The sequence below is a fragment of the Phascolarctos cinereus genome, unplaced genomic scaffold (genome assembly GCF_003287225.1).
Source record: "Phascolarctos cinereus isolate Bilbo 61053 unplaced genomic scaffold, phaCin_HiC Scaffold_5;HRSCAF=322, whole genome shotgun sequence".
Taxonomy (NCBI): Eukaryota; Metazoa; Chordata; class Mammalia; order Diprotodontia; family Phascolarctidae; genus Phascolarctos; species Phascolarctos cinereus.
The window spans coordinates 250,581,507-250,604,260 of NW_027555958.1; the positions used below are offsets into that span (position 1 = coordinate 250,581,507).

A 22,754-nucleotide genomic window follows, 5' to 3' on the forward strand; every position below is an offset into this window, starting at 1 on the left:
ATTAGGAGGAAAATCATACACTAGTTCTGAGACACCCCAGTACAAAGTACAAGGAAGCCCACAGTCCAAGAGAGACAGGGGAGATTTATGCTAGAAAACCACAAAGGGGAGGTACAGGGAGAGGTAGGGAAAAAGAATGGGGTAGGGGCTAGCAGGGGTGGTGGTAGCACAGATTAGCAAGGTCAGCCAGCAAACACCAGCAAACGCTTCTGGTAGTGAGCAAGACTTTGGCTCACTGCCATCTCCTGATTGGCTCCTTTCAGCAAAGGGGCTTACTCTGTGTCTAGTGCACCTGGTAAGGTAACTCATAGAAAACTGATATATTAATCTTAGGGGTACTCCCACAACTGCTAGGATGCTGAAGATATCAATGGGACTGCCAGAGTCTAGTCAGAGGAGAAAGTAGAGATGAAATGGCAGGTGATTAAGCAAAAATTCCCAGGGAAAATGGCAAGTGGCTATCCCTGAGAGAAGATCAAGATAACTTCTGACCAAAACCTGGAAAGACTTATGTGAATTGATGCTGAGTGAAGTGAGAAGAACCAGGAAAACATTGTATCTAGTAACAGCAACATTGTGCAATGATCACCTTTGATAGACTTATCTCTTCTTAGCAATACAGTGACCTGAGACAATTCCAAAAGACTCACAATGGATAATGCTATTCATATCCAGAGAACTATGGAGTCTGAACGCAGATTGAAGCATACTATTTTCTCTCTCTTTTTTCTTTTTCGTCATTTTCCCCTTTTGTTCTGATTCTTCTTTCACCACATGACTAATGTGGGAATATGTGTAATATGATTGTACATATATAGCCTATATCAGATTACATGCTGCCTTGTGGAGGTGGGAAGGGGAGGAAGGGAAAAAATCTAGAACTCAAAATCTTATAAAAGTGAATGTTGAAAACTAAAAATAAATAAATAAATGTTTTTTAAAAAGGCATCTTCTGACCTTGAATCCTCTGATGAATTGCTTCATGACACACTCAGAGGGTGGTCAATATTCTATTATTCTGTGGTGTGGTATGAACAGTAGCTCTCCTCTGCCAATGGCCTCTGGGAGTATTGGTTTCCTTGGAAAAACAAATATCTGAATTCAGCCATTAAAGAGTTAATAGCTATTATAGCCAAGCCTGGAGATGATTGATTCCCTAAGCAGCATGTCACTTGGAGTTTTATCATTGTTTTATTAATTACAACTTTTTAAACTAAAAGTATTCTAAACTACAATGGGAATGTGTTTCCTTTTGGATCGCACAGAGAAGAAAGTAAAAAGCTTTTAATAGGAAATGAAACATGAACTATTTTTGAGAGATTTTCCAAGAGGTAAATTTAGGTGGAGCTTTTGAAACCACTGAAAACCATTGAAACCAAATGAAAACATTTTGTGATGAATTTTTGAAATATTGCATATGAATGAGACTTTGACAAATGAAATGCAAAATGAAATTAACAGCATAAAAATAACAAACACATAGAGTACATTTTTAATGGCAGAACCATTTTATGAATACCCAGAATTAGAAGGGAACCCAAAATGTGTTTTTCTTAATTAAAATATATTTTACCATATTTTTTTTTCTGTCTTAATAGTTCCTCAGCAAAAGTTCTATTCCCATGCCTCAGTCATGGCATGGAGATGATACTGAGCTTTCAAAGGCTGTGTTGATAGAGCACGGGCTCTGACAGGTTGTACCAATCTGGGAAGACCTTAAATATTGTCCCAGCATCAGACTATGATCAGTTGTCTAAGGATTATCCTAAGTACAAAGAGGCTCATCACAGACAGGTGACCTTAACCTCTCTTTAGATATTGACACCATTGATCACCACCTTCTTTCTATTAGATACTCTCTCCTCTCTAGGATTTCATGACACTTCTCTTTCCTGGTTCTTCTCTGCCTGCTGTCTGACCACTTCTTCTCAGTCTCCTTTGCTGGATCTTCATTGATAGAAACGAGCAAAGTACTTGACTCAAAGACGGAGTGAACAGAAGAAGGGATTCATTTTATTTCTTGCAAGAAGTGAGTGTGCTGTTCCCAAAGAGCACACACACTGATACAGAAGCAAGGTGTGTCACATAAGCTAATTGAGCATGTGCAGATGCAAGAATAGCTGTTAGTTATTTGTCAATACTTGTATGTAAGAATAGCTATTAGTTATTTGTCAATATTTGTAGTTAAATCCTGCTAATCAAGATATACTAATCCCAGGCATCCTATTTTTACATCAACTTCTGTGGAAACAGAAAATTTCACAAACATCTTTTCACACCATCCAGGTCATGCCAGAGAGCCGTGGTTGCTCCCCAAGGGTGCCTCTTGACTGTTTATTCTACCTTATTTGGTGATCTCATCAGGTCCCTTAGATTCAATCATTATCTTTATGCAGATGATTCCCAAATCTACATAGCCAGCCCTGACTTTTGGTCCCCCATCTCCAACTGGCTATTAGACATCTCAAACAAACTAGATGTCCTGTAGACATCTTAAACTCAACATGTCCAAAACTAAACTCTTTCTCTTTCCCCCCACCAAAGCTTCCTCTCTTCCCAGCTTCATGACTGACCTGAAATCACCACTATCCTCCCAGTCCCCCAGCCTCACTACCTAGGTATTATCCTTAATTCTTTATTCTATGACTCCACTATTCAATCTGTTGCCAAGTTCTATAATTTCTACATTCACATCTCTCCTTTATGTCCCCTTCCCTTCATTCATATAGTCACCACCCTAATGCAGGCCCCATTCTAGCCCATCCTTTACTTATGATCATTCTGAAGCACAGGTATGCCATGTCACTCCCCTATTCAAAAAGCTCCAACTCCCTCCAGGACCAAAAAGAGGAATAAGAAAGACACAAGGAAGGCAGGATGAGAGGGTACCTGGGAGAGAAGATTACTTACCCCAACCACAAATACCAGTCCCCAAAACAGTCTCCTTGAACCACCTGCACCCCAAACTACTTAGCTCCCTCTTAGCATCAGTAAGGATTCAACTAGATTCTGAAGTGCTGAAAGAACAAATACATTCTTCTTTACCCTGAAGAGGAAAGTATATGAAGAAAGGCAGGTTCTGTTCTTGAGAGAGGCAAGGTAGGCTTTGCCAAATGACACCAATCATTTTGTAGGTAATGGTGTATGTAATGGCAAGGGGCAGGATGTCACTGACTAGATTGTCCTACTGTGAAAGGAGAATCCATAGTATAATGGAAGAGACTGTGGAAGTCTGAAGACACTAGGCCCTCCTAAATTTTATAAGAGCTATTGATTTGACAAAGAGTTCTTAACTTTTATGATAAGCTGGAATCACTAACTATATCTTACCTTATTAGTGTTCGTCTTCTCTGAAATATTATAAATTAATTTCCAAAACCTGCAGATTCTTTCCTTGTTATCAACATTGGACAATGTTGTTACTTCTTGTTATAGAAAAGGGAAAAGGGCATTTAGTTTGTCAACACATAGATGGAAAGGCATTCCAGAGAGTCAAGATGCTCTGTTTAAAAGGTGACTCTTTTGTGGGATGCCAAAATATAAATATGGCAACACCAGGAATTCATAGGGTGAGACATTTCTATTCCACATAGTTCTGTCCAAAATGGAGAAGCAAGCGGAGAGGAGTGTCGCCTGTGACTAAGTGTTGCATCAAACAGAGGAGTGTGCAATGAAGAGATGTGGGCCAGGCGGGTCAGTGAAAGACAGCCAATTTATTATTCTGAGGGTCCAGGTTATGTAGTGAAAGCTAACAATCATCCCTGAGGCATTCCCATGATTCTTACTAGACTAATCCCAGCCCTTATGCGCATCCTTAATTGTTCACACCTGCTTGCCTTCAAGGTTCAAGGGGCAGAGTGTTATAACACCTCCCAGGCACAGGAAATTGGTGACCCAAATATTCTGAATAAATAAGCCCTTAAGGGTAAGAAAAGGAAAGAGTCAAGCTCTGACCTAAATTCCTTACCCCATATTAGACTCTCCAGCTCTGGCCCTCAACAGAGGAGTAGAGCCAGCTTGATGGTTGGGGAACAGGAAATGATTAGGCCCTCAAAAGCACTCCTAGGCTTGACACTTTTTCCTCCAGTATCCAAGATGGATGTTGTTGTTCAGTCATGTCTAACTCTTTGTGACCCCATTTGGGGTTTTCTTGGCAAAGATACTGGAGTAGTTTGCCCTTTCCTTCTCTAGCTCATTTTACAGATGAGGAAACTGAGGCAAACATGGTTAAATGACTTGCCCAAGGTCACACAGCTAGTAAGTGTCTGAGGCCAGATTTGAACTCAGGTCTTCCTAACTGTAGGCCCAGCACTTTATCCACTGTACCATCTAGTTGCCTATTCAAGAGGGGTACCAGACTAGAATTATTCCTATCTGCCTCCCTAAATATTGCTAGCCTAGGGATACAATAGGTTCAAAACAAAAGCTGTTTTCCTACCCATTATAGAGGGACACTTAATCCCTTCCCACCAAATGCTGGTTACCTGAAAAAGACTATCACAAATAGTCAATAGCAAGTAAACCCATTTATCCAAGCAAAATAGCAAACAACAATACAAGTTATACAGATTAGAATAGATCATAAAAAAAAAATACAAAAATACAAAATGAATGAGCTTTTCAGATGGAGATAGAGTCTGATCTCATCCTAGGGAAAATTTCCTGAAGTCTAGTCTAGGGAGACAAGCTGGAAATTAAGGTTATGTTGAAGATGACTAGAGTTTTTAAAGTCTTTCTTTCTGTCTCCACTGGAGTCAGTTCCAAAAAGAATGTCTGGAGCGTTTTCTTTCAATGACAATATCTCTTCTCCCAAAGCTCCAGAACAAACTCTGTCTTTGACAGAAGCACACAGTGTTGCATTACCAATAAGGCAAATCTCATGCAAAATGCTCCAGACTGGTCTAGAAATCAAGGTACATATACTTTTGTAGGGGTAGGGGTGGAAATGTCAGTGTTAGGAAATTCTTTTCCCTTCCACTTCTGTAGGCATGTGAAAAAGACAAAGTGGAAGAGGCAGCTTGGAATGCTGGTTTTATTGGAGATGGTTGTTAGCATTCCAGGCTCAGGAGTTGAGGTCAAAAGAGATTAGGTGTGTAGATTAATGTCCTATTCCTTTTAATAAATGAGTTATGGTACTTTTGAAAATAATAATTAAAAAAGGGGAATTAGCTTCTCCTGTTAATGTTGTTTCTCATATTTTGAGGCAAACAGCCTTAAAAATGAGTGATTTGTGATCAATTAGCCACCATACCCAGGGAAAAGAGAAAAAGACCACACAGAGAACTTACATGTACCTAATATAATTTATTGAAGGATGGTCTTTGTAGCCATCAGAGTCTTGGGAAGCCTGGAGACAGGACAGGATGTTCCTCAGGTCAGTCTCTTGAGTTGGGTCTCCACTCATCTGAGCAGAATTCATTCCCTCCCTCTCCGCAAAAGGGCCCCTCTCAACTCTGGACCTACTCATGCAGACCCAATTCAGTCTCTCAAGAACCTAGTCTCTTAAAAGAGTGATTAGGCTTTATTTCAAACTCTCTGGTTCTTTATACTCCCCTTCCTGGAGTGCCAAGGAAAAAATACTTAAAGCTTGGGTTTGATCCATATCTAATGTCCCACCAAAAGGATGAGTAGAAAGGCATTCAATGCACAATGTATGTTAGAGAATAGCTATTTAATTTCTTTATGTAAAATAAATGCTAAGTGAAAATATTCATAAGCATACACTAACAAGACTTAAACATTAAATCATGAAATGTTTTGCAGGACTGCTGAAATAGTTTTTCACCTTCAGGATAATCATAATATATATACATAATTATAAAATTGATAATACAATTTAATATAGATATATTATGTGCATATACACACACAAGGAAATTATAAGATCATTGAAAAGACTGGTCAAAAAATTAGGAGACTTAAAAAAAATTCCTAGCAAGGTCAAGGATAGGTAAACCGCTCAATTTCTATTTTGTGAATTACTTGACCTATTAGCTCTTTCAGAAATACTAGATGTAATGAGAAAGAGGAACAAAAATACCTAGTAACTGATCTATGTATTCCTTCCTAAGGAGAAGGACTTGGTCATGAAAATAAAGGCCTTAATAAGCAGAGAGGCTGGGACAAGGAGGTTGAAGAGAACACTTGGAGCAGAAAGGGATAGGTCTCCAAAGAGAAGGACCAAATCTAGGTATACTAAATCATAAAGAGACAGCTCACCTGCAGGGAAGACTAAAGCTTGGTTTTCTACAGTAGAAAAAGATATTTCCCCTTGTGTATTAGGCATTGGCCAGTTTCCCTGTATCACATGGAAGAACAACACCTGTGTGTTAGGCCAAGGCTATGTACAGGCAATCACAACTTCGTGAAACTTACTTGAAAACTAGGTTCATGACAAGAGAAATGAATGTGCATGTGGAACCCAAAGCCAGAGCAAAGAGTTCATAATCCATACAGAAGATGCATATTTATAACAGCAGGACAAAGGGAGGAGGAGGTACCAGAAATCTCTTAAATGGATATGGCATGGGGAGGGGGAAAGGTACAGTAAAGGTGAGAAAATGACAAAACCCATCCTGCAGGGGAAGAGCAAGGCAATGGCAAAAGCTGCTTTCTTTTCCCTTGGGAACTGCTAGACAATGAAGATATGATAGTCTGCTTATCTACAAGAGTCCCAATGGCACAAGCAGTTTCTTAGCCTAGTAAAGACTAGCTTGACTCCCAAGGACACACAAAGAGTCCAGGTTGGGATGCAAACAACAAATTGTGTCAGTTCAGGGCAGTCTTTGTCCTTGACATATTCAGGGCCTCCTATATACTCCAGGTCCAGTGTTTCTGGAAATATGGCAACTCAAAAAAAACAAGTTTAGGGGACCCCTTAACATTCCTTAACAGCTAGATCCTCTGGGTTAAAGGGCCATACTCTGACGTTTTTTGACACTTTTAAAATAAATGACTACTATATTTTGTCAAAGCCTTTTTTCCCACCTACTTATATAATCATGTGTTGTTTTTTTTTAAAATTGTTTTTGTCGGTCAACAAGTCTCAATTGTCACTGACGCTGGGCAAATCACTTAACCTCTGTAGGCCTTAATTTCCTCATGTGCAAGATGAAAAGACTGGACATGATGAGCTGGGATAACAAAAGACCCAGCTGTATTCAAAGGGCTGTTGTGTGGAAAAGAGATTAGATTTATTTTGTTTGGTCCCAGAAGGCAGAACTAAAACAAATGAATGACTATTAGAGAAAGGCAAATTTAGATTTAATGTCAAAAAAACCCTTTTTAACAATTAGAACTGTTCCAAAATGGAATGGTTGGAAAAAGAAGTAACTCTCAAAACATTACAACCCATCCATAAACCTGGGTCACAATATTCCCACTAATGTATATAAGATCCATGAGGAGAGTGGGGCACACCCTTATAGAAACCCAACAAGGAGGTACTTGAGTGAGGAAACCCCTGTGTCTGGGGCAACTCACCACTCTAGATTATAGGCGTTGATGTCCTTGGTCCCTTAGGAACAATTTATACTGCGCGAAGCTGCTTTTTTGCTGGTTGCTCTTCTTCTGGTCTTCATTGCTCTCTAGCTTAGTAAGCCACTCTCCCTCTGCTTTCAAGCTGCTGAAGCAGTAACAAGCTCTTTTTACTCACAGCAATTCTTAACAGTGAGCTTGAGAGTATTATGCTCTTTCAGTGATAAGCAGTTCCCTTGAGTCAGAAAACTGCCAAACTCCTCCATTTTGCAAAAAACCCCCAAGGGATTCTGCATGGTCCAATCAGCTTTGAACTTCTTAGAGTGAAGCACAGCTCACAGGAAGAAAAAAGAAAAAAAAATATATCTCAAATACATGTGTCTGTGTGTATGTATATATACACACATATACACACACACACACACACACACACACACACACACACACACACACACACACACACACACACACAAAACCGATTTTCCCTTCCTCTTTTTCTCTTAAACCAGGAAGGATGACTACACAGACACCTCTGAGGGGTTTCCCTCTATTCTGGTCTGTAGGTGGCACTAGAGAGTAATAAGCTGAATCACTGTACACAACCACAGAATTTGCCTCTCCTATTACTAGAAAAACTGAAAAGTTTTCACAGCTGATCCAGCCTTACTCTAGCCAAACAACAAAGTAATGCCTCTCTCCAATCAGCAGACTCCCAGCAAAACCACTGTAAAGCCTTACTGTCAGCTCAGCTTAGGTTCTGTATTCTGTCTTCTATAAACAGCATTTCTCATAGCTCTCTCTCTCTCTCTCTCTCTCTCTCTCTCTCTTTCTCTCTCTCTCTCTCTCTCTCTATATATATATATATACATATATATACATACATACATATATATATAATATATATATATATATATATATATATTCTGTCATCAGTTTCTTGTAACTCCTTAGTTTAACCCACTCTCCAGATTCTTCTATCTTTTCCTATACTTTGAGAGAAATTATTATTAGTAATCAGTATCTTGGGGGAGATTCAGAGCTCTCCCGTTCTTCCAAAGTCCTGATTTTAAGTTCAGTCTCTTGAAGGATGTTATTGATAATGAGATTGAATTAACTCTCCTCCATCTTGGTCAAACCCTACCCAACCTTACAAGGAATTTAATCTAAAGTGGGGAAGCCCATTGTGTTCTATTCAAGCTTGGGAGGAGACAGTTTCTTTTTGTCTATATATAAGATGCACACACACACACACACACACACAGTTCCTTTTTGTCTATATATAAGACACACACACATGTATATATATGTATATAGGTATATATGTATGTGTGTGTGTGTGTGTGTGTGTATGTATAAGATAGCCCAAGAGTGGGAATGGTCTGAGTATAGAGATAGTTTCTAAGGGTGACATGATGTCACTCTCAGCCTCTCATTGAACACCTACTCTTTGAGGGTGTATAAACTGTGAGTCTGATGCCATGATTGTCTTTGGTCCAACAGAGATGGCCAAATGACCATCCTTTTATTAGTAATGTGCTGGGCTTATTAATAAAATGATTAAATTACCCAGAAACTATGTTTCTCACACCTTCTTAATCATCACAAACTTCTTTTGCTAAATTCTATAGCTGCTGGTAGGCAATGATTCATTTTTACCTTATGAGGTCAAACTCAAGAAAGCCATCTTTCTGCTAAGTATGAACCCCAAAATTCTTATATAATTCTCATTATTCCCAGTTATTTGATTTACAATTTCCCAGTTATAAACTTTAAAACTCTAAAAATAGTTACATGCAAATGAGTTTATGGACCACAATGTAGCTATTATTATGTTAATAATTGATTAATCTTCAAACATGTCCTCTCTGTACAATTCCTCTGAAGGCAGTTCTCTATTTGGTTGTTAGAACAATTAGTCTCTCCTCAATTTTTTTTTTTTTGTGAGGCAACTGGGGTTAAGCAAATTGCCCAGAGTCACACAGCTAGTGAGTGTTATGTGTCTGAGGCTGGATTTGAACTCAGGTTCTCCTGACTCCAGGGCCAGTGCTCTATCCACTGCACCACCTAGCTACCCCTCTCCTCAATATTTTATGTGAGACTATGTTTCTTTAGAAGTTGATTGCATCATTTTTCCATGTTGAAATATACTTTTTCTTTCCCTTTCAGCAACCAAACTGTTCACATGTCAAATGGGAAGTACCTCACACCTTTAAAAAATATCCTTCACTTGACCTTGCCATTACTTCAAGATAGTTTTCCTATATCTTTCCTTCATTTTATTCCCAAACTCTTAGAAAGCACTCACTTTTCAATCTCTAGCAATCTGACTTCTGATCCTTTTGCTCAACTGAAACTTCCCTCTTCAAGACTACTGCTGATATCAAACTAGAAAACTGAGGTTACACAGGCCATCGAGGCAAAGAGGTATACAGATTCATTTCCTGGGAGGAAGATTAGCAAAAATCAGTGCAGTCTCTCCAAGGAACCATGTGAGCCCTCCAGAAAACATGATGTTCATTGCCTGATAAAGAGGACAAAGTAGCAGCAGTCCTTGGGTCACACCTAATATCTAGATCAGGGGTTCTTAATTTGGGATCCATAAACTTGTTTTAAAAATTTTTTGGTAATTATATTTCAATGTAATTTGTCTTCTTTGTAATCCTATGTATTTAATTTTGTGCATTTAAAAACACTATTCTGAAGAGTCCACAAGCTTCACTAGATTGGCAGACACAAAATGACGCAAAAAAATCTATGCAAAAAAGGTTAAGAATTGATGGTCTAGACCAAGCAGAGATGCATTTCTGAGTAGGGGAATTCCTAGACCATGCCAATTTTCTAGATCAAGTAGAATTCCTGGACAGCAAAGACAGAAGCTCTTTGAACAAGCAGAAAGCTGATCCAAGAATCAGCAAGAGACAGAAACAGTGAAGGAGCAAACCTAGACCTTCTTCTTCACTGGTAGTGTGAGTTATGGGAACTGCGCAGGTCTTGAAGAGGTATGTAGTAAGAAATATAGTAGCTTCCTCAACCTGCTAAACGAAGAAGCCCTAGAGAAGCTCAAAACTATGTCTGTTCCTATTTGACAGTGATGGGAACCCTATAAAAACTAGCCTGCTTCACCTGTGTTGGCCACTTAAAGCCATGCAGGACCCAAGGGCCTGCCCTGTGTTCATCTTCTCTGATTGCCCCTTCATTTTATATTTCCTCTCATTTACTGAACCTTATGTTTTTCTTTTCCACTTTCTTTCTATCCTGTCCTGTCTTGTGCTAAATTTTGTATGGTGACACTCCACCTCCCAGACTCTCCAGGTCTCTTCCTAGAAGCATCAGCTATCATCCAGAATTGTGACTAATGATTTCAGCAGCCGAATGACTGAAGGAATGTAGAATATAAGACCCTCCCTCTCCCTGGCTGTGACTAGGGACCCCAAAGTGACTACCTCTTGTGCCTCTTGGGTTTCTCCCTTGTCAACTAAAGTAGCAGATAAGGGAGATTGTGGTCTTTCCCTGTGCTGGGAGTTCCCTAGACCAAAGAAATCACACATTAATAAGAGTCTTGAGGGACACATGCACTCATTAACTGCAGGCTGTCTGTGGCCTGTGGTAGGGTAGGGATGGCTAAGTGGCGCCGTGGACAGCCTCTGGAAGGCATTAGTTCAAACTGTATAACCCTGGAAAAGTCATTGAACCTCTGTCTGCCTCAATATTCTCGTATGTAAAATGGGGATAAAACCACCTACTTCCCAGGGTAAATCAAGTTAATATATAGAAGTCCTCTACAAACGTTCATCCACGCCTATAAGAGGACTGCGTCTTTCTATAGTAAATGGTAAGCACCATAAAGCCATAAGTAGCCCCCAACCTCGATCTCTGCCTCTTCTAATAACCCCGTCCCGCTTTCCTCCCCATTCCCCACACCCAACCCATCATTCACATAGTCAGGAAGGCTGGGAGGAGAGAAGAGAGGGAGAAACTAAAAGAACGAGCGTGCGCGACCGATATCCAGCCTAGGGAGAGGGGGCGTGGAAGTAACTCGGATAGGCTGAGTCTTGAGTGGCGTCTCAGTTGCCCAATCAGTGAGTGGTATAGGCCTGGTGCCCAAGTCCCTACGGAAAGGAATGGTGGGGAGTAGGGAGGCCGCGTCCCGGCACGTGATATAGGTGACAACCCGGAAGCGGCCCCACTTTTTGCCAGCTTTCTCCGCACCTACGGCTTGAGATGGTGAGAAAGCGATGGCGCATGCGCATTGGTCTTTCCCTTCCCTTTCTTCTCTCCTTCTCCCCTTCTCCCCCCAGTGCAGCGCCCCATGCCCCCCCCAACCGCCCTTCAAAGAGGTGGCTCCGGGGTGTCGGGCCTGGGGGAGGTGGAGGCGGCAGAGGATGGAAGGGCCTGCGAGTTGGGGGTGGTCGGGTCTGGTGGAGCCTCGGAGGGAAGAGAAGGGGCCGGGGAGGGGTCTCCAGGAAGGGGGGAGGGCGGCGTGGGGAGGTGGTGTTTTCTGGGAGCGATGGGAAGTGGGCTATGATGTTAAAGGGAGAAGGAGCCCGAGGCAGGAAAGGGCCCGTAAGGATTGCAGGCTGCATAGTGTTTCCTCCGAGAAGAACGGAAGCACCGTGAGGACAGGGCCTAGGACATTTTTGTCCCCTGAGTTTCCGGTACATAATCACCGCCTAATAAATAAATGCTCGTTGATTTGGAGACTTGGGAAGGGGGGTGGGAGAAAGAAATCCCTTTATTTTTTATATGGATAGTTCGTGCTCCTCCTCCTCACCCTGTCCTGACTGTCCCCTCCCCCCGAAGAAAGCTTGAGGACTCGATCTGTTTCAGTTTTGTCTTTCCTGGTACTGTGCCTAGCAATTAATTTATCAACAAGCTTTAAGCAGTTAAGGGGCCGGCTTTTCTCCAACTGCTGGGGATAGAAAAAAGGAAACAGGCCCTGCGCTCAAAGGAATGACTTTATTTTGGCAGATCAAAGTGACACGTGCACAGCAATTAAATGCAAAATATAAGTAATTTCTAAAAGGGAAGGCCCTACCCAGCAACTGGGGCCAACAGGCAGAAGTAGTACTCAATCGAGTTTTGAACAAAGCTGGTGTTCGGTTATGAAGAGAGTTATCAGGGGAGGCAGTGTGGTGGCAGTGTAATGAATGCTGGACTTGGAGTCAAGACTTGACTTGGAGAATTGAATTGAAAAACTCAAGAATTGAATTTGGAGGTTCACTTCCCACCCCCGAGGCTACTGTGAAACCTTGCTTTAATCTTTCTGGGCTTCATTTTCATTATTTGTAAAATGAGGGGAGTGTACTAGATAACCTCTGAGGTTTCCATCTCTAAATAGATGGCCTTATGATCCCATGAGTACATTCTATGCAAAAGTCCTCGGTTTGTCCAGATTGTAATTTATGAGGAAGAACAAGCAGGCCAGCTTAGTTGAAAAGGAGAATAATGTGCAGTAAGCCTAGAAAGGTAAGCTGGAGCCAGACTGTAGAGCTTTAAAAAATTAAGGGAGGAGTTTGCATTTTATTTTAGAGGCAAGGGGAAGCTGTTGGAGCTTCTGAGCGGAAGAGGGATAAGGTCAGACCTGTATCATAGGACCATCAGTTTGGCAACTATGGAAGATACACTGGAGAGGAGAGCCTTGAGGCAAGGAGATTAGAAAATTTAACTCACATAAGTGAATGATAAACTTTTGTTGTGTTTGAATTAGCATTTCAAGGAGAAGGGAAGATTTGGGGTTGTGAGTTGAAGGGAAGGAACAGAAATCTGAGTGTTTAGAACTTGAAGGAGGGAAATAAGGCACTTGGGCACTGAGAAGAAATAGTGTATTGGGCATCAGCATAATGAAAAGAGAGCTGGACTGAAAATCAGGAGAGACTTCAAATTCCATCTGTGACACTGTGTGACACTGAGCTGGTCCCTAAACTTCTCTTGATCCTATTTTCTTATTTTTAAAATGGACATAGTAATTAACCTGTAGTGATTACTCCCTACAGGGTTGTTGTGAGGATCAAAAGTGCTTGCAAAGCCCTGTATAAATATCGGCAATTATTATTTGTCCTAGTCTAAAGTCTTGGCAAGGGGAGAGACGTGTAAGGAAAATAGGGGAGCAGGGGAAGTGTAGCATCGGGAGCAGGGGAAGTGTAGCATCAGCAGCAGGAGGAATAGTGGTTTGAAAGTAAGTAGGAAAGATCTCAGACTAACTCTTTCCTCTGATTTTTCCCTTCTCATAATTTACTGTGCTTCTTCTAGACATCTGCATTGACCCAGGGGCTGGAGCGTATCCCTGACCAGCTGGGCTACTTGGTACTGAGTGAAGGAGCCGTGCTGGCGGTAAGTCTTGGGGAGAAGAGAAGAAAGACATGACTTGATCCTTGATAGCGCCTTAATGATTTGTGACCCTTCCACTTATCTCTTCCTTCCTACAGCTTCTAATTTGAAATATGTACTTAGTTTGATCCATAAAGCATGCATAATCTTTATCCTTAAGCTCCCATGGATTTAACTATTATCTCTGTGCAGACAACTCCCAAATGTATTGCATCTCTCTTGTATTCCAGTCTCCCATCACTAACTTCCTGCTAGAAATCCCCACCTGCATATTCCATAGGAATCTCAAACTCAGCAAGTCCAAAACAAAAACTTACTATCTTTTTCCCTGTAACTTACATCTCTTCCTAACTTCACTGTTTCTGCCAAGGGCACTATTATTCATTCATTTATCCCAAGTTCAGTACCTAGGAGACATCAGTGTATCTTCACTCACTCTCACTTACCACATCCAATCATTTGCCAAGTCTTGTTAATTCTTTATCCTAAATATCTATCCCCTTCTCTCTACTCACCCCACAACCACTGTAGCCCAGCTCACATCACCTCTCTCCTAGGCTGTTGTAATAGCCTTCTAATGGGTATCCCTGAACCAAGTCTCTCCTTTCTCCAGTCCATCCCTTGCATAGCTGTCAAATTGATATTTCTCAAATGCATATCTGTGTCATTACCCAAGAAGCTTCAGTACTATCATTTTATATTTAAAGCTTTGACTTCAGTCTAAGTTAACTCTCCCTCATATACCACATTCGAGCCAAACTGCCCTACTTAGTGTTCCCAGTACACAAAATTCCATTTCCTGCCTTTTTAAACTCTACCCCTAGAATTTTCTCCCTCCTTGGAAACACTACCTGTTTAAGGCTCTGATTCCCCTATTTGTTAGTGCCCCTCTCACCACTTTGTATTTATTTTGGATCTATCCTGATTGTACTTAGCTGTGAACATGTAACCCTCTGGTAGAATGTGAAGGCCTTGAGGGAATGGACTGTCTCAGTTTTGTTTTTGTATCCCCATCACAGTGCCTGGCACATAGTAGGTTCTTAATAAATGCTCATGGATGGGTTAATTTTAGCTCTCATAGCTGCATAGTAGTTCTCCTGGTTCTTCTCCTTGATATTTAGCTCCTCAGAATCCTTTAATGGATTATATCCATGTCTTGCCGCCAAATTCTGAGCGTCCCCCAAGGCTCTGTGCTGGGCTCTCTTTTTTATTTATATCCCCTTGCCTAGTTCTGCATTTTCAGTTTCCATATGCAGAAAACTCCTAAATGCACGCGTGGGTGCGTGCGCGCACACACACACACACACACACACACACACACACACACACAATCCAAATCCCTTTCAAGCTTCAGTCTTGAATTATCAACTGCCTGCTAGATATAGCTATCTGAATGACTCATAGGTATTTCAAACCTCACATGTCTAAAATGAAACTCATTTTCTTCACCTTTTCTTCCAACTAAAACTACTCCTTCTGTGTATGCTACTATCCTTCCAGTCACCTAAATTCAAATCTTGACTCACTCATTCCCTCTCTCCTCAAATCCATAATTCCAGTCATTTGCCAAGTACCACCAGTTCTACCTGTACAACATTTCATATCCATTCCCTTCTGTTCATTCAGGCAGCTAGCACCCTAGTTCAGGCCCTCATAACTTCTGTTTCTCTAGGAGAAGGATGGGTAGCAATCTCTAATTACGTCTAGGACCAGGTCGTTTAGAGCCTGAAAGAAGTTAATCAAACACTAAGTTCCCCTTACCCACTGTAGTCAGTGGAGAGAATCACAGGAACAGATTCCAAGTCCTATACATTTTTCCTATGGTGGTGCTGTGCATGTACTTTTCAGAAATGGAATGGGGAAAGCAACCCAGGCATCTTTGCTACTAGCCAGGTGTCTTGACTGAGACCCAGAGGGTTGAAAAGGTGGGAGAGGAATAGAAAGAGAATAATGGCTTTGACCAAACTGAGGATGACGGTGTAAGGCAATGAAAGTGGAGAGGAAACAACTGATCATTCACTCATCAATTCTTTTTATAAATTTTGTGGGGCAGCAGGTAGGAAGACACTTTGGATGCCATGTAGAAGCTTATTCCCAGTGACACCTGGAAGAAATGTCCTTTCATTAAAAAGACAAAAGAGTTAGGCCCCGATATTTCCACTTCCTTTTTTTTTATCCTGAGTACTAGGTGCCTACCAGTAATATTGACTTATTTGTCTCTGAGAAGCCTGCCATTGTTAAATGTTACAATTTTGATTTGTAGACTGTTTGCTTGTGTTTAATAAAAACTTCCTTGGGGTGTAGAACAAAGAAATAAAATCTAGGTAAGCTGTATCTACAATATTTCCTTGATCATTAGGTCAGTAGCCTAGTAATTCTGTCCGAAAAAAGGAAATAAGGTTGGTCTGGCATGGCTTGTTTTGGTTCAAGCCATGCTAACTTGTTACAGTTGCTGCTTTCTTTTCTCCCCAACTTGCCCAAGGTAGAAGTGCAGTGGCCACTAATGAGTATAACCCCTCTACTGACTGACTCAGAAACTTTGACCTCTTTCATTTCCAAGCTGGGCCAGTTTGCCCCTCCTTAAGCAGCCTGGTGACACCGACTTCTCCCAGGGACTCAACCATATTCTTGCTAGACTTAGTGCAGTTACTCAGCCAGCTTTAACTCAAGCTGCTCAACTCAAGGGATCTTCTGCCTCCCCAGTAACAAGGATTATAGGTGTGCACCACCATGCTTTCTTGTCTAGATTTTTACTAACTACGTTATTAATAAGAGCTTTGAGAATTTTGACAGGAGTCAAGGTCAAACTCACTAGTTTTTAGACTCAAGAGTATTCTTTTTTGAAAATCAGGAGAATTGTCTTCCTTCAATCCTATGGTACCTTTCCCATTTTCCACAGTTATTTAGTGATCACTGAGCTTATCAGTCATGCCTGCCAATTCTTTCAGTACCCTGAGGTGTTATCCAGATGACCCGGCCTCATTAAGGGTTTCATCTTGGGTTTCATCTCTAGTAGCCATCATTGTTATTTCCTTTCCAGTCCAAAGATCACTCCCCTTGTTAGAGAAAACAGAAACGGTCAGTATTTATTAAGCACATGCCTGTCAGGCTGAGGATACAAATAGAATGAATGAAACAGCCCCTACTCATGAGTAGTTTACATTCTAACAAAATAGAAATGACCATCTCTGTCATCTGTTATTATTGTCCCATCTACTCTGAGCATTATCCTCAATCTGAGGATCATCTCTTTGATCCTTAGGGAATGGTAGAGTGGAAAGAGTGTTGGGTTGGAGTAAGGTTCATCTCCTGCCCCAGATACTTGGAAACAGTGATCGAGAGCTAGTCACATATATTAATTTGTTGAGTCTCAGTTTCCTCATCTATAAAATGGGAATAATAATACCTGTATTATCAGCTTCAGAGAGTTAATATAAAGATGAAATAAGAAAATATACTTAAAAGTGCTTTGCGAAAGAATGCTACATGACTACCAGCTCTTTTCATCCTCTCTTCTCCAATTAACTTAAAAACAAAGCCTGAAAACAACTTTTGATGTTTATATTCCCTCACCAGTTTCAGCACCTCCTGACACTTTTTCCCATTCTTCCTGGACTAACTTTCCCTGTAGAATTTAGTCCATAAGATCTCTCTCACTTCTTTCTCCCATTCTCAGATTAAAGGGGGAATGTCAGAATATAGCCAGCTTTCATCATCTGTATCATAAGTTTTAAGATAAAGTAGTAAATTCAGATTCCCATTGTTTCACCTCAGCAAGAGCGGTCAGGGGAACATGGTTTGAATTCCAGGTATGAGAGTTAGTAATTTTGTGAAACTGGACATCACTTTCTGAACCTGTTACCTGTAAACTGGGATTATTTGTCCTTTGTACTTCATAGGGTTGTTGTGAGGAAAGCTTTTTTTATAAATCTTAAAGCCTCATATAAGTGTAAGTTTTACTTGTAAAACTTATAAACTGAACCGTAGACTGAAGAATTGGAAGGAAACTGAGCTGCCATCTAGTTGAACCTATGGCCAAAGGTATCTCTGTGTTTAGAACATGTAAATGGCAAGTGGTCATTCAGCTTGCAGTGTAAGACTTCCAATAAAGGGAAACTCCACAACTCCCAGGGCAGCCCAGTTCCACTTTTTGTACAGCACTGATTGTTTTATTTTTCCTAACATCATACCTAAATTTGCTTCTTTGCAGCTTTCACCCATTGTTCCCAGTTTTGCCCTCTAGGACCAAACAAGTAATATCTCTTACATATGACAGTCCTTCAAATATTTGAACACAGATATCGTGTCTCCCTTGAATCATCTGTACTCCAGGCTAAACATGCTTTTAGTCAGTCCTCATATAACATACATTCAAGGCCCTTCATCATCCTAGTTGTCCTCTGGACACTTCCCTGGTTGTCAGTGTCTTTGGCTTGGTGTCCGGAATGACGAGGGTAAAATACAGAGGGACAAATATCTAGTTATTGGAAGCAGTGTCTTATTTTTTTTCTTTTTCTTAAAAAAATTGATGCCTTTTGTTTTTATGTCATACTGTTGAAAATGCTTCCATTCTCCCAAGTCAGCAAGCTCTTGTTACAGATTTTTTAAAGGAAGCGGGGGAAGCCCAGCAAAACCGAACAGTATTAACTGAGTTTGAGGGTACATATGATATTCCACACCCCTATTCCCCCTTATTTCTGCAAAGAGGGAAGGGAACTGAATTTTCTTTTTGAGGACCAAGCTTGGTTATTGAGTTTTGTTCCCTGTGTGGTTGTCATTGTGTGTATTATTTTCCGGTTCTGCTTACCTCATTCTGTAATCAGTTCATATTAAGTCTTCCATTGTGTTCCAAAATTCTTTATATTTATTATTTCATTCCATTACTTCAATGTACCACAATTTGTTTAGTCACTCTCCAGTTAGTGGGAATCTGTTCTATTTCAGCCAATTTATCAGTATTCATTTATTAAGCACTTAAATTATGAGCCAGACATTCTTAGGTGGTGGATATACAAAAAAAAGGCAAAAACAGTCCCTGCCATCAAGGAATTTACATTCTACTACATGTCTAGGGGACACAACATGTACATAAATAGGTAGATACAAGATAACAGTAGATACAGGATAACTTGGGAAGGTACTAGCCATGAGAGTCTGGGAAAAGCCTTCTGCTGAAAATGGTGCTCAAGCTGAATCTCCAGGAAGCCAGGGATTCTAAAATGTGGAGTTAGAAAGGGGAGAGCATTCCAAGCTCGAAAGCCAGTGCAAAAGCATGGCATTAGGTGAGTCACATGTGAGGAACTGCAAGTAGGCCAGCTGGGCTGGACCAAAGTACAAGGATGGGAAATAATATGGAAGAAGATTGTAAAGATAGAAGAGGCTATGTTTTGCAGAGTTTTAAATGCCAAACAAAGGAGTTTGGGAGGCCCTGAAGTTCACTGACTAGGGTGTAGCAAGGTCAGACCTGTGCTTTTTGGGTTACACACTTTGGGAGATGGGTGAAAGATGGATTAATGTGGGGAAAGACTTGAGGCAGTGAGACCAATTAGAAGACTGTTGTAGTAGTACAGATGATGAGTTACCTGAGGTGGTGACTAAGTGGAAAAAAAGACCCTGGGAGATGGCATTTCTTTTATCTCCACAAGATTTATAAGTGGCAAAATTATGGCCAGTTTCTTTTTTTATCACAAACTCTAAAAGGAGGTGTTAACTCCCCCCTCCCCAAAAAAAGTCCTATCATTTCCACCAGTTCTTCCTCAGTGAGAATTAGATTCTATGTAGAATTTGCTGGGGGTTTTTTAAATATACCTTTTGAAGGATGAAATTAAGGCAAATCAAAGTTATTAGCTGCTCTGCTTTTGACAGAGAAGAAGGATTTCTAGTAGATACCTGGTAATTGTGCCAGGCTTTTAATCTCTTTCCTGAACTCATCTACTTCCTTTTTCTGTCTAGTAGTTCTCTAGTATACCTTGATGACAAAATGATTGGTTTCTTTCTTTTGTTTGTTACCCAAATGCTTTTTTTCTCTGTCATCTCCTTGACTATCTGAGAAAAACCATCTTAATAGATAGTACCTACCTCTTTTTATCTATCCTTAATAAGGTTTTTTTGGTATTTAAAAAAATACACATTTATGAGGTATCTGACTTGTTCAAAACAATGTATTAAGTATATAGAGAGAAACAAAGATTAAATATAGAATATCTATCCTGCCTCCATGGAACTTATAATATATTGCCCCTGATTAAAGAAAGGTAATTTAAAAACTATCATGAAGAATAGGAATTCCAGGTTCCCCTTCACACCTTTGGTAAAAGGATATATCTACTCAAAATCAGAATTTATACTGAAGACTGCCTAGAGGAACAAAGAAAATTGTTAACTTAAGCCTATTTCCTAATAGTGGCAGACTGGATAGAGTGTTGGGCCATAAGTCAGGAAGACCTGAGGTTAAATTGAGCCTCAGACACTGGAGCCGTATAACCCTAGGCAAGTCACTTAACCCTGTTTGCTTCAGTTTCCTCATCTTTAAAATGAGCTGGATAAGGAAATGGCAAACTACTCCAATATCATTACCAAGAAAACCCCAAATGGGGTCACAAAGACCCAAACAAGACTGAAAAGACTGGACAACATTTCCCAATAATAAGGTATACCTATCCAGAGCCATATTCCGTGTATGAGTATCATCTTGCCTCCTTGTGTTCCTTTTGCTTCTTGCCTAAATGTGGGCATTTGCATATAGATGTTTTAAGGCCATAGATTTATAGTATCTAGCTTTGTGGATATACTCAGGCAGTTCTCTCTCTTCATCCTTTTTCTTTAATGCTCTTTAGATTTACATTGCAAGTCATCCAACAACTATATTGTTAAACTAAAATTTAACGTGAATATAAGGCATTATTATTTTAGACTTTGAAGTGACTATAGAATATCCAAATAAAAATGTTCAGTAGGTAAGGGAGGTGAGTCTAGAATTTGGGAGATTAAGCAAGGCTAGAGATGATAGATTTAAGAATCTTCAACATAGTTGTTAAAGCCTTAAAAATGAATGATTCAACATATGACATTTATTTAAATAAGTACCCTTTTATTGGGGAAATGGCCAAATACATTGTGGTACATGAATATAGGGCAATATCCTTTGTGTCATAAGAAACAAAGTATATGAAGAAAACAGGGAGCATGGGAAGACTTATTAAGCTGATGCAAAATGAAGTAGGGAGAACCAAGAAAATAGTATCCAAAATGACTACTGCAATGTAAATCCAAAGAACTAAAAAAATAAAAACTGAATGTTGTGTAAATGGAATAGTTAAACTTGGTTTTGATGAAGAGATGTACGAATGCACTTTTTTCCATTTTTGGAGATGGGGGTCTACGGATGTGGAACTTGGCATGCATTGATGAATTTTGCAGAATTGTTTTTTTCCTCTTAGAAGACACAGCTCTCTAAATTGCATGAAAACTTTTTGTTTTTTTAAAGAGTTGGGTTCTCCAGTAGAATGATCCTTTGAGTTAATACTTCCATTTAGGAAGTTAGAGAAGAAATGAAGAATGCAAAAAAAAAAAGTGAGCTAAGTGCTAAACTAGGTCTGTGCAGTGTCACCCAAATTGAGGGAGGACAGTGTTCAGGAAAGAACAAGGTGCTCAGGTGTTAGATGTTAGTCAGTAAACAAGTATTCTTTAAATGCCTTCTGTGAATTAGAAATACAGAAACAAAAATGAAACAGCCTCGTATCTTCTACTGGGGGGACCACAGAAATGGGGAGATGAGAAGCCTGTTGGTTTGGACAGGTCATTGGTAACCTTTGCACATCGTTTCAGTAGACTGAAGGCTACAGAAGCCAAATTGCAAGGGGTTTTGGGGAAGGAATGAGAAAGGACAAAGGTAAACCACTGGCTCATTGGAAAAGTGGTGGCAAAAGAAAGTTATGATATGGTTGGTCACCAGAATAGGTAGCAGGCTCAAGCAAGGATTTTTTTTGTTTTTTTGGTATTTTTCCCCCTTTCCCTTAAGCTGGCCAAAAGGGAAAGAGCCAGTGTGTGTATTGGGGGGGGGGGGCACTTGTGAAGGGAGGTGGGAAGAGATTAAAAATACACTGTTTTGTTCATGTGATCCTTCTCTTAATTTTTGGTTTCAACTCTTATCATCTAGTCATCTGGTGATTTGGAGAATGATGAACAAGCAGCTGGTGCAATCTCTGAGCTAGTGAGCACAGCCTGTGGTTTCCGGTTGTACCGTGGCCTTGACATGCCCTTCAAACGCCTGTCTGGTAAGTCCCTGACCCCTGGATCATGAAAGGAGCTCTCACAAATCTCCTTTCCTCAAGAAAGTATAAATCCCCTCATTGCCTCTTCCCCAAGTTCCAAGCCATTCTTATTCTGCTTTTTACCTAATTAAAACCATTCAGCCTCAACTCCCCAACCCTCAGGGTGTGGGGTTCTCTGGCTTTGATTCTAGCCAACTTTTTGTCTTTGGGGGGGGCCCTTTGTTCCTAGTGGTCTTCGGGGAACACACGTTGTTGGTGACTGTATCTGGACAGAAGGTGTTTGTGGTGAAAAGACAGAATCACAGCCGTGAACCCATCAATGTCTGAGACTACAGGGGATTGGAGGGGAAGGTTAAGAGTATCTCTGTAAGCTTACTGCTTTTCCACATACGTGATTTTACCACTTTCCCTAATAGAATCTAGTCATTCTGCCTTGTCTTCATCTCTTCTCCCCATCCCTGCTCAGTGGGCAGAGGGTTGGGTTTTTTTCTCAGTGTAAAAGGGGATCAGGGCAGGGATACTCTCCCTTCTTTCCAATAAACATGGTGTCTGACACTAGTACCCTTGAGGTGTGTGTGGATATGTCCTATTTCTTTCTTCCCTCTCTTAAGAATAGTGTTATCTTAGGTTTACAGCTGGAAGGGATCTTAGAGACCATTTGGTCTGATTCCTCACAGA

General features: G+C 40.5%; 1 protein-coding gene across 2 annotated transcripts; it reads left to right on the forward strand.

Annotated features, from left to right (window-relative positions):
• The first annotated feature begins 11,591 nt into the window (after positions 1–11,591).
• On the forward strand, positions 11,592–22,644 carry LAMTOR4 (late endosomal/lysosomal adaptor, MAPK and MTOR activator 4). Of its 2 annotated transcripts, none has more exons than XM_020979121.2 (4): positions 11,592–11,700; positions 13,726–13,806; positions 21,962–22,079; positions 22,306–22,644. In XM_020979121.2, exons 1-4 carry the CDS (start codon positions 11,698–11,700, stop codon positions 22,401–22,403), a joined length of 300 nt encoding a protein of 99 aa, XP_020834780.1. In that variant the 5' UTR covers positions 11,592–11,697; the 3' UTR covers positions 22,404–22,644. The 2 variants fall into 2 exon arrangements, with proteins under 2 accessions (XP_020834780.1, XP_078011675.1); XM_078155549.1 differs by lacking the exon at positions 11,592–11,700 and adding an exon at positions 11,707–12,131.
• The last annotated feature ends 110 nt before the right edge of the window (positions 22,645–22,754 follow it).

Bases quoted from the DNA above. Each gene is read 5' to 3' on its own strand.
- LAMTOR4 (XM_078155549.1), top strand. From the start codon at position 11,712: ATGGCGCATGCGCATTGGTCTTTCCCTTCCCTTTCTTCTCTCCTTCTC. The intron at 12,132-13,725 runs GTACATAATCAC...TGCTTCTTCTAG, and splicing joins TTTTGTCCCCTGAGTTTCCG to ACATCTGCATTGACCCAGGG. The intron at 22,080-22,305 runs GTAAGTCCCTGA...CTTTGTTCCTAG, and splicing joins GCCCTTCAAACGCCTGTCTG to TGGTCTTCGGGGAACACACG.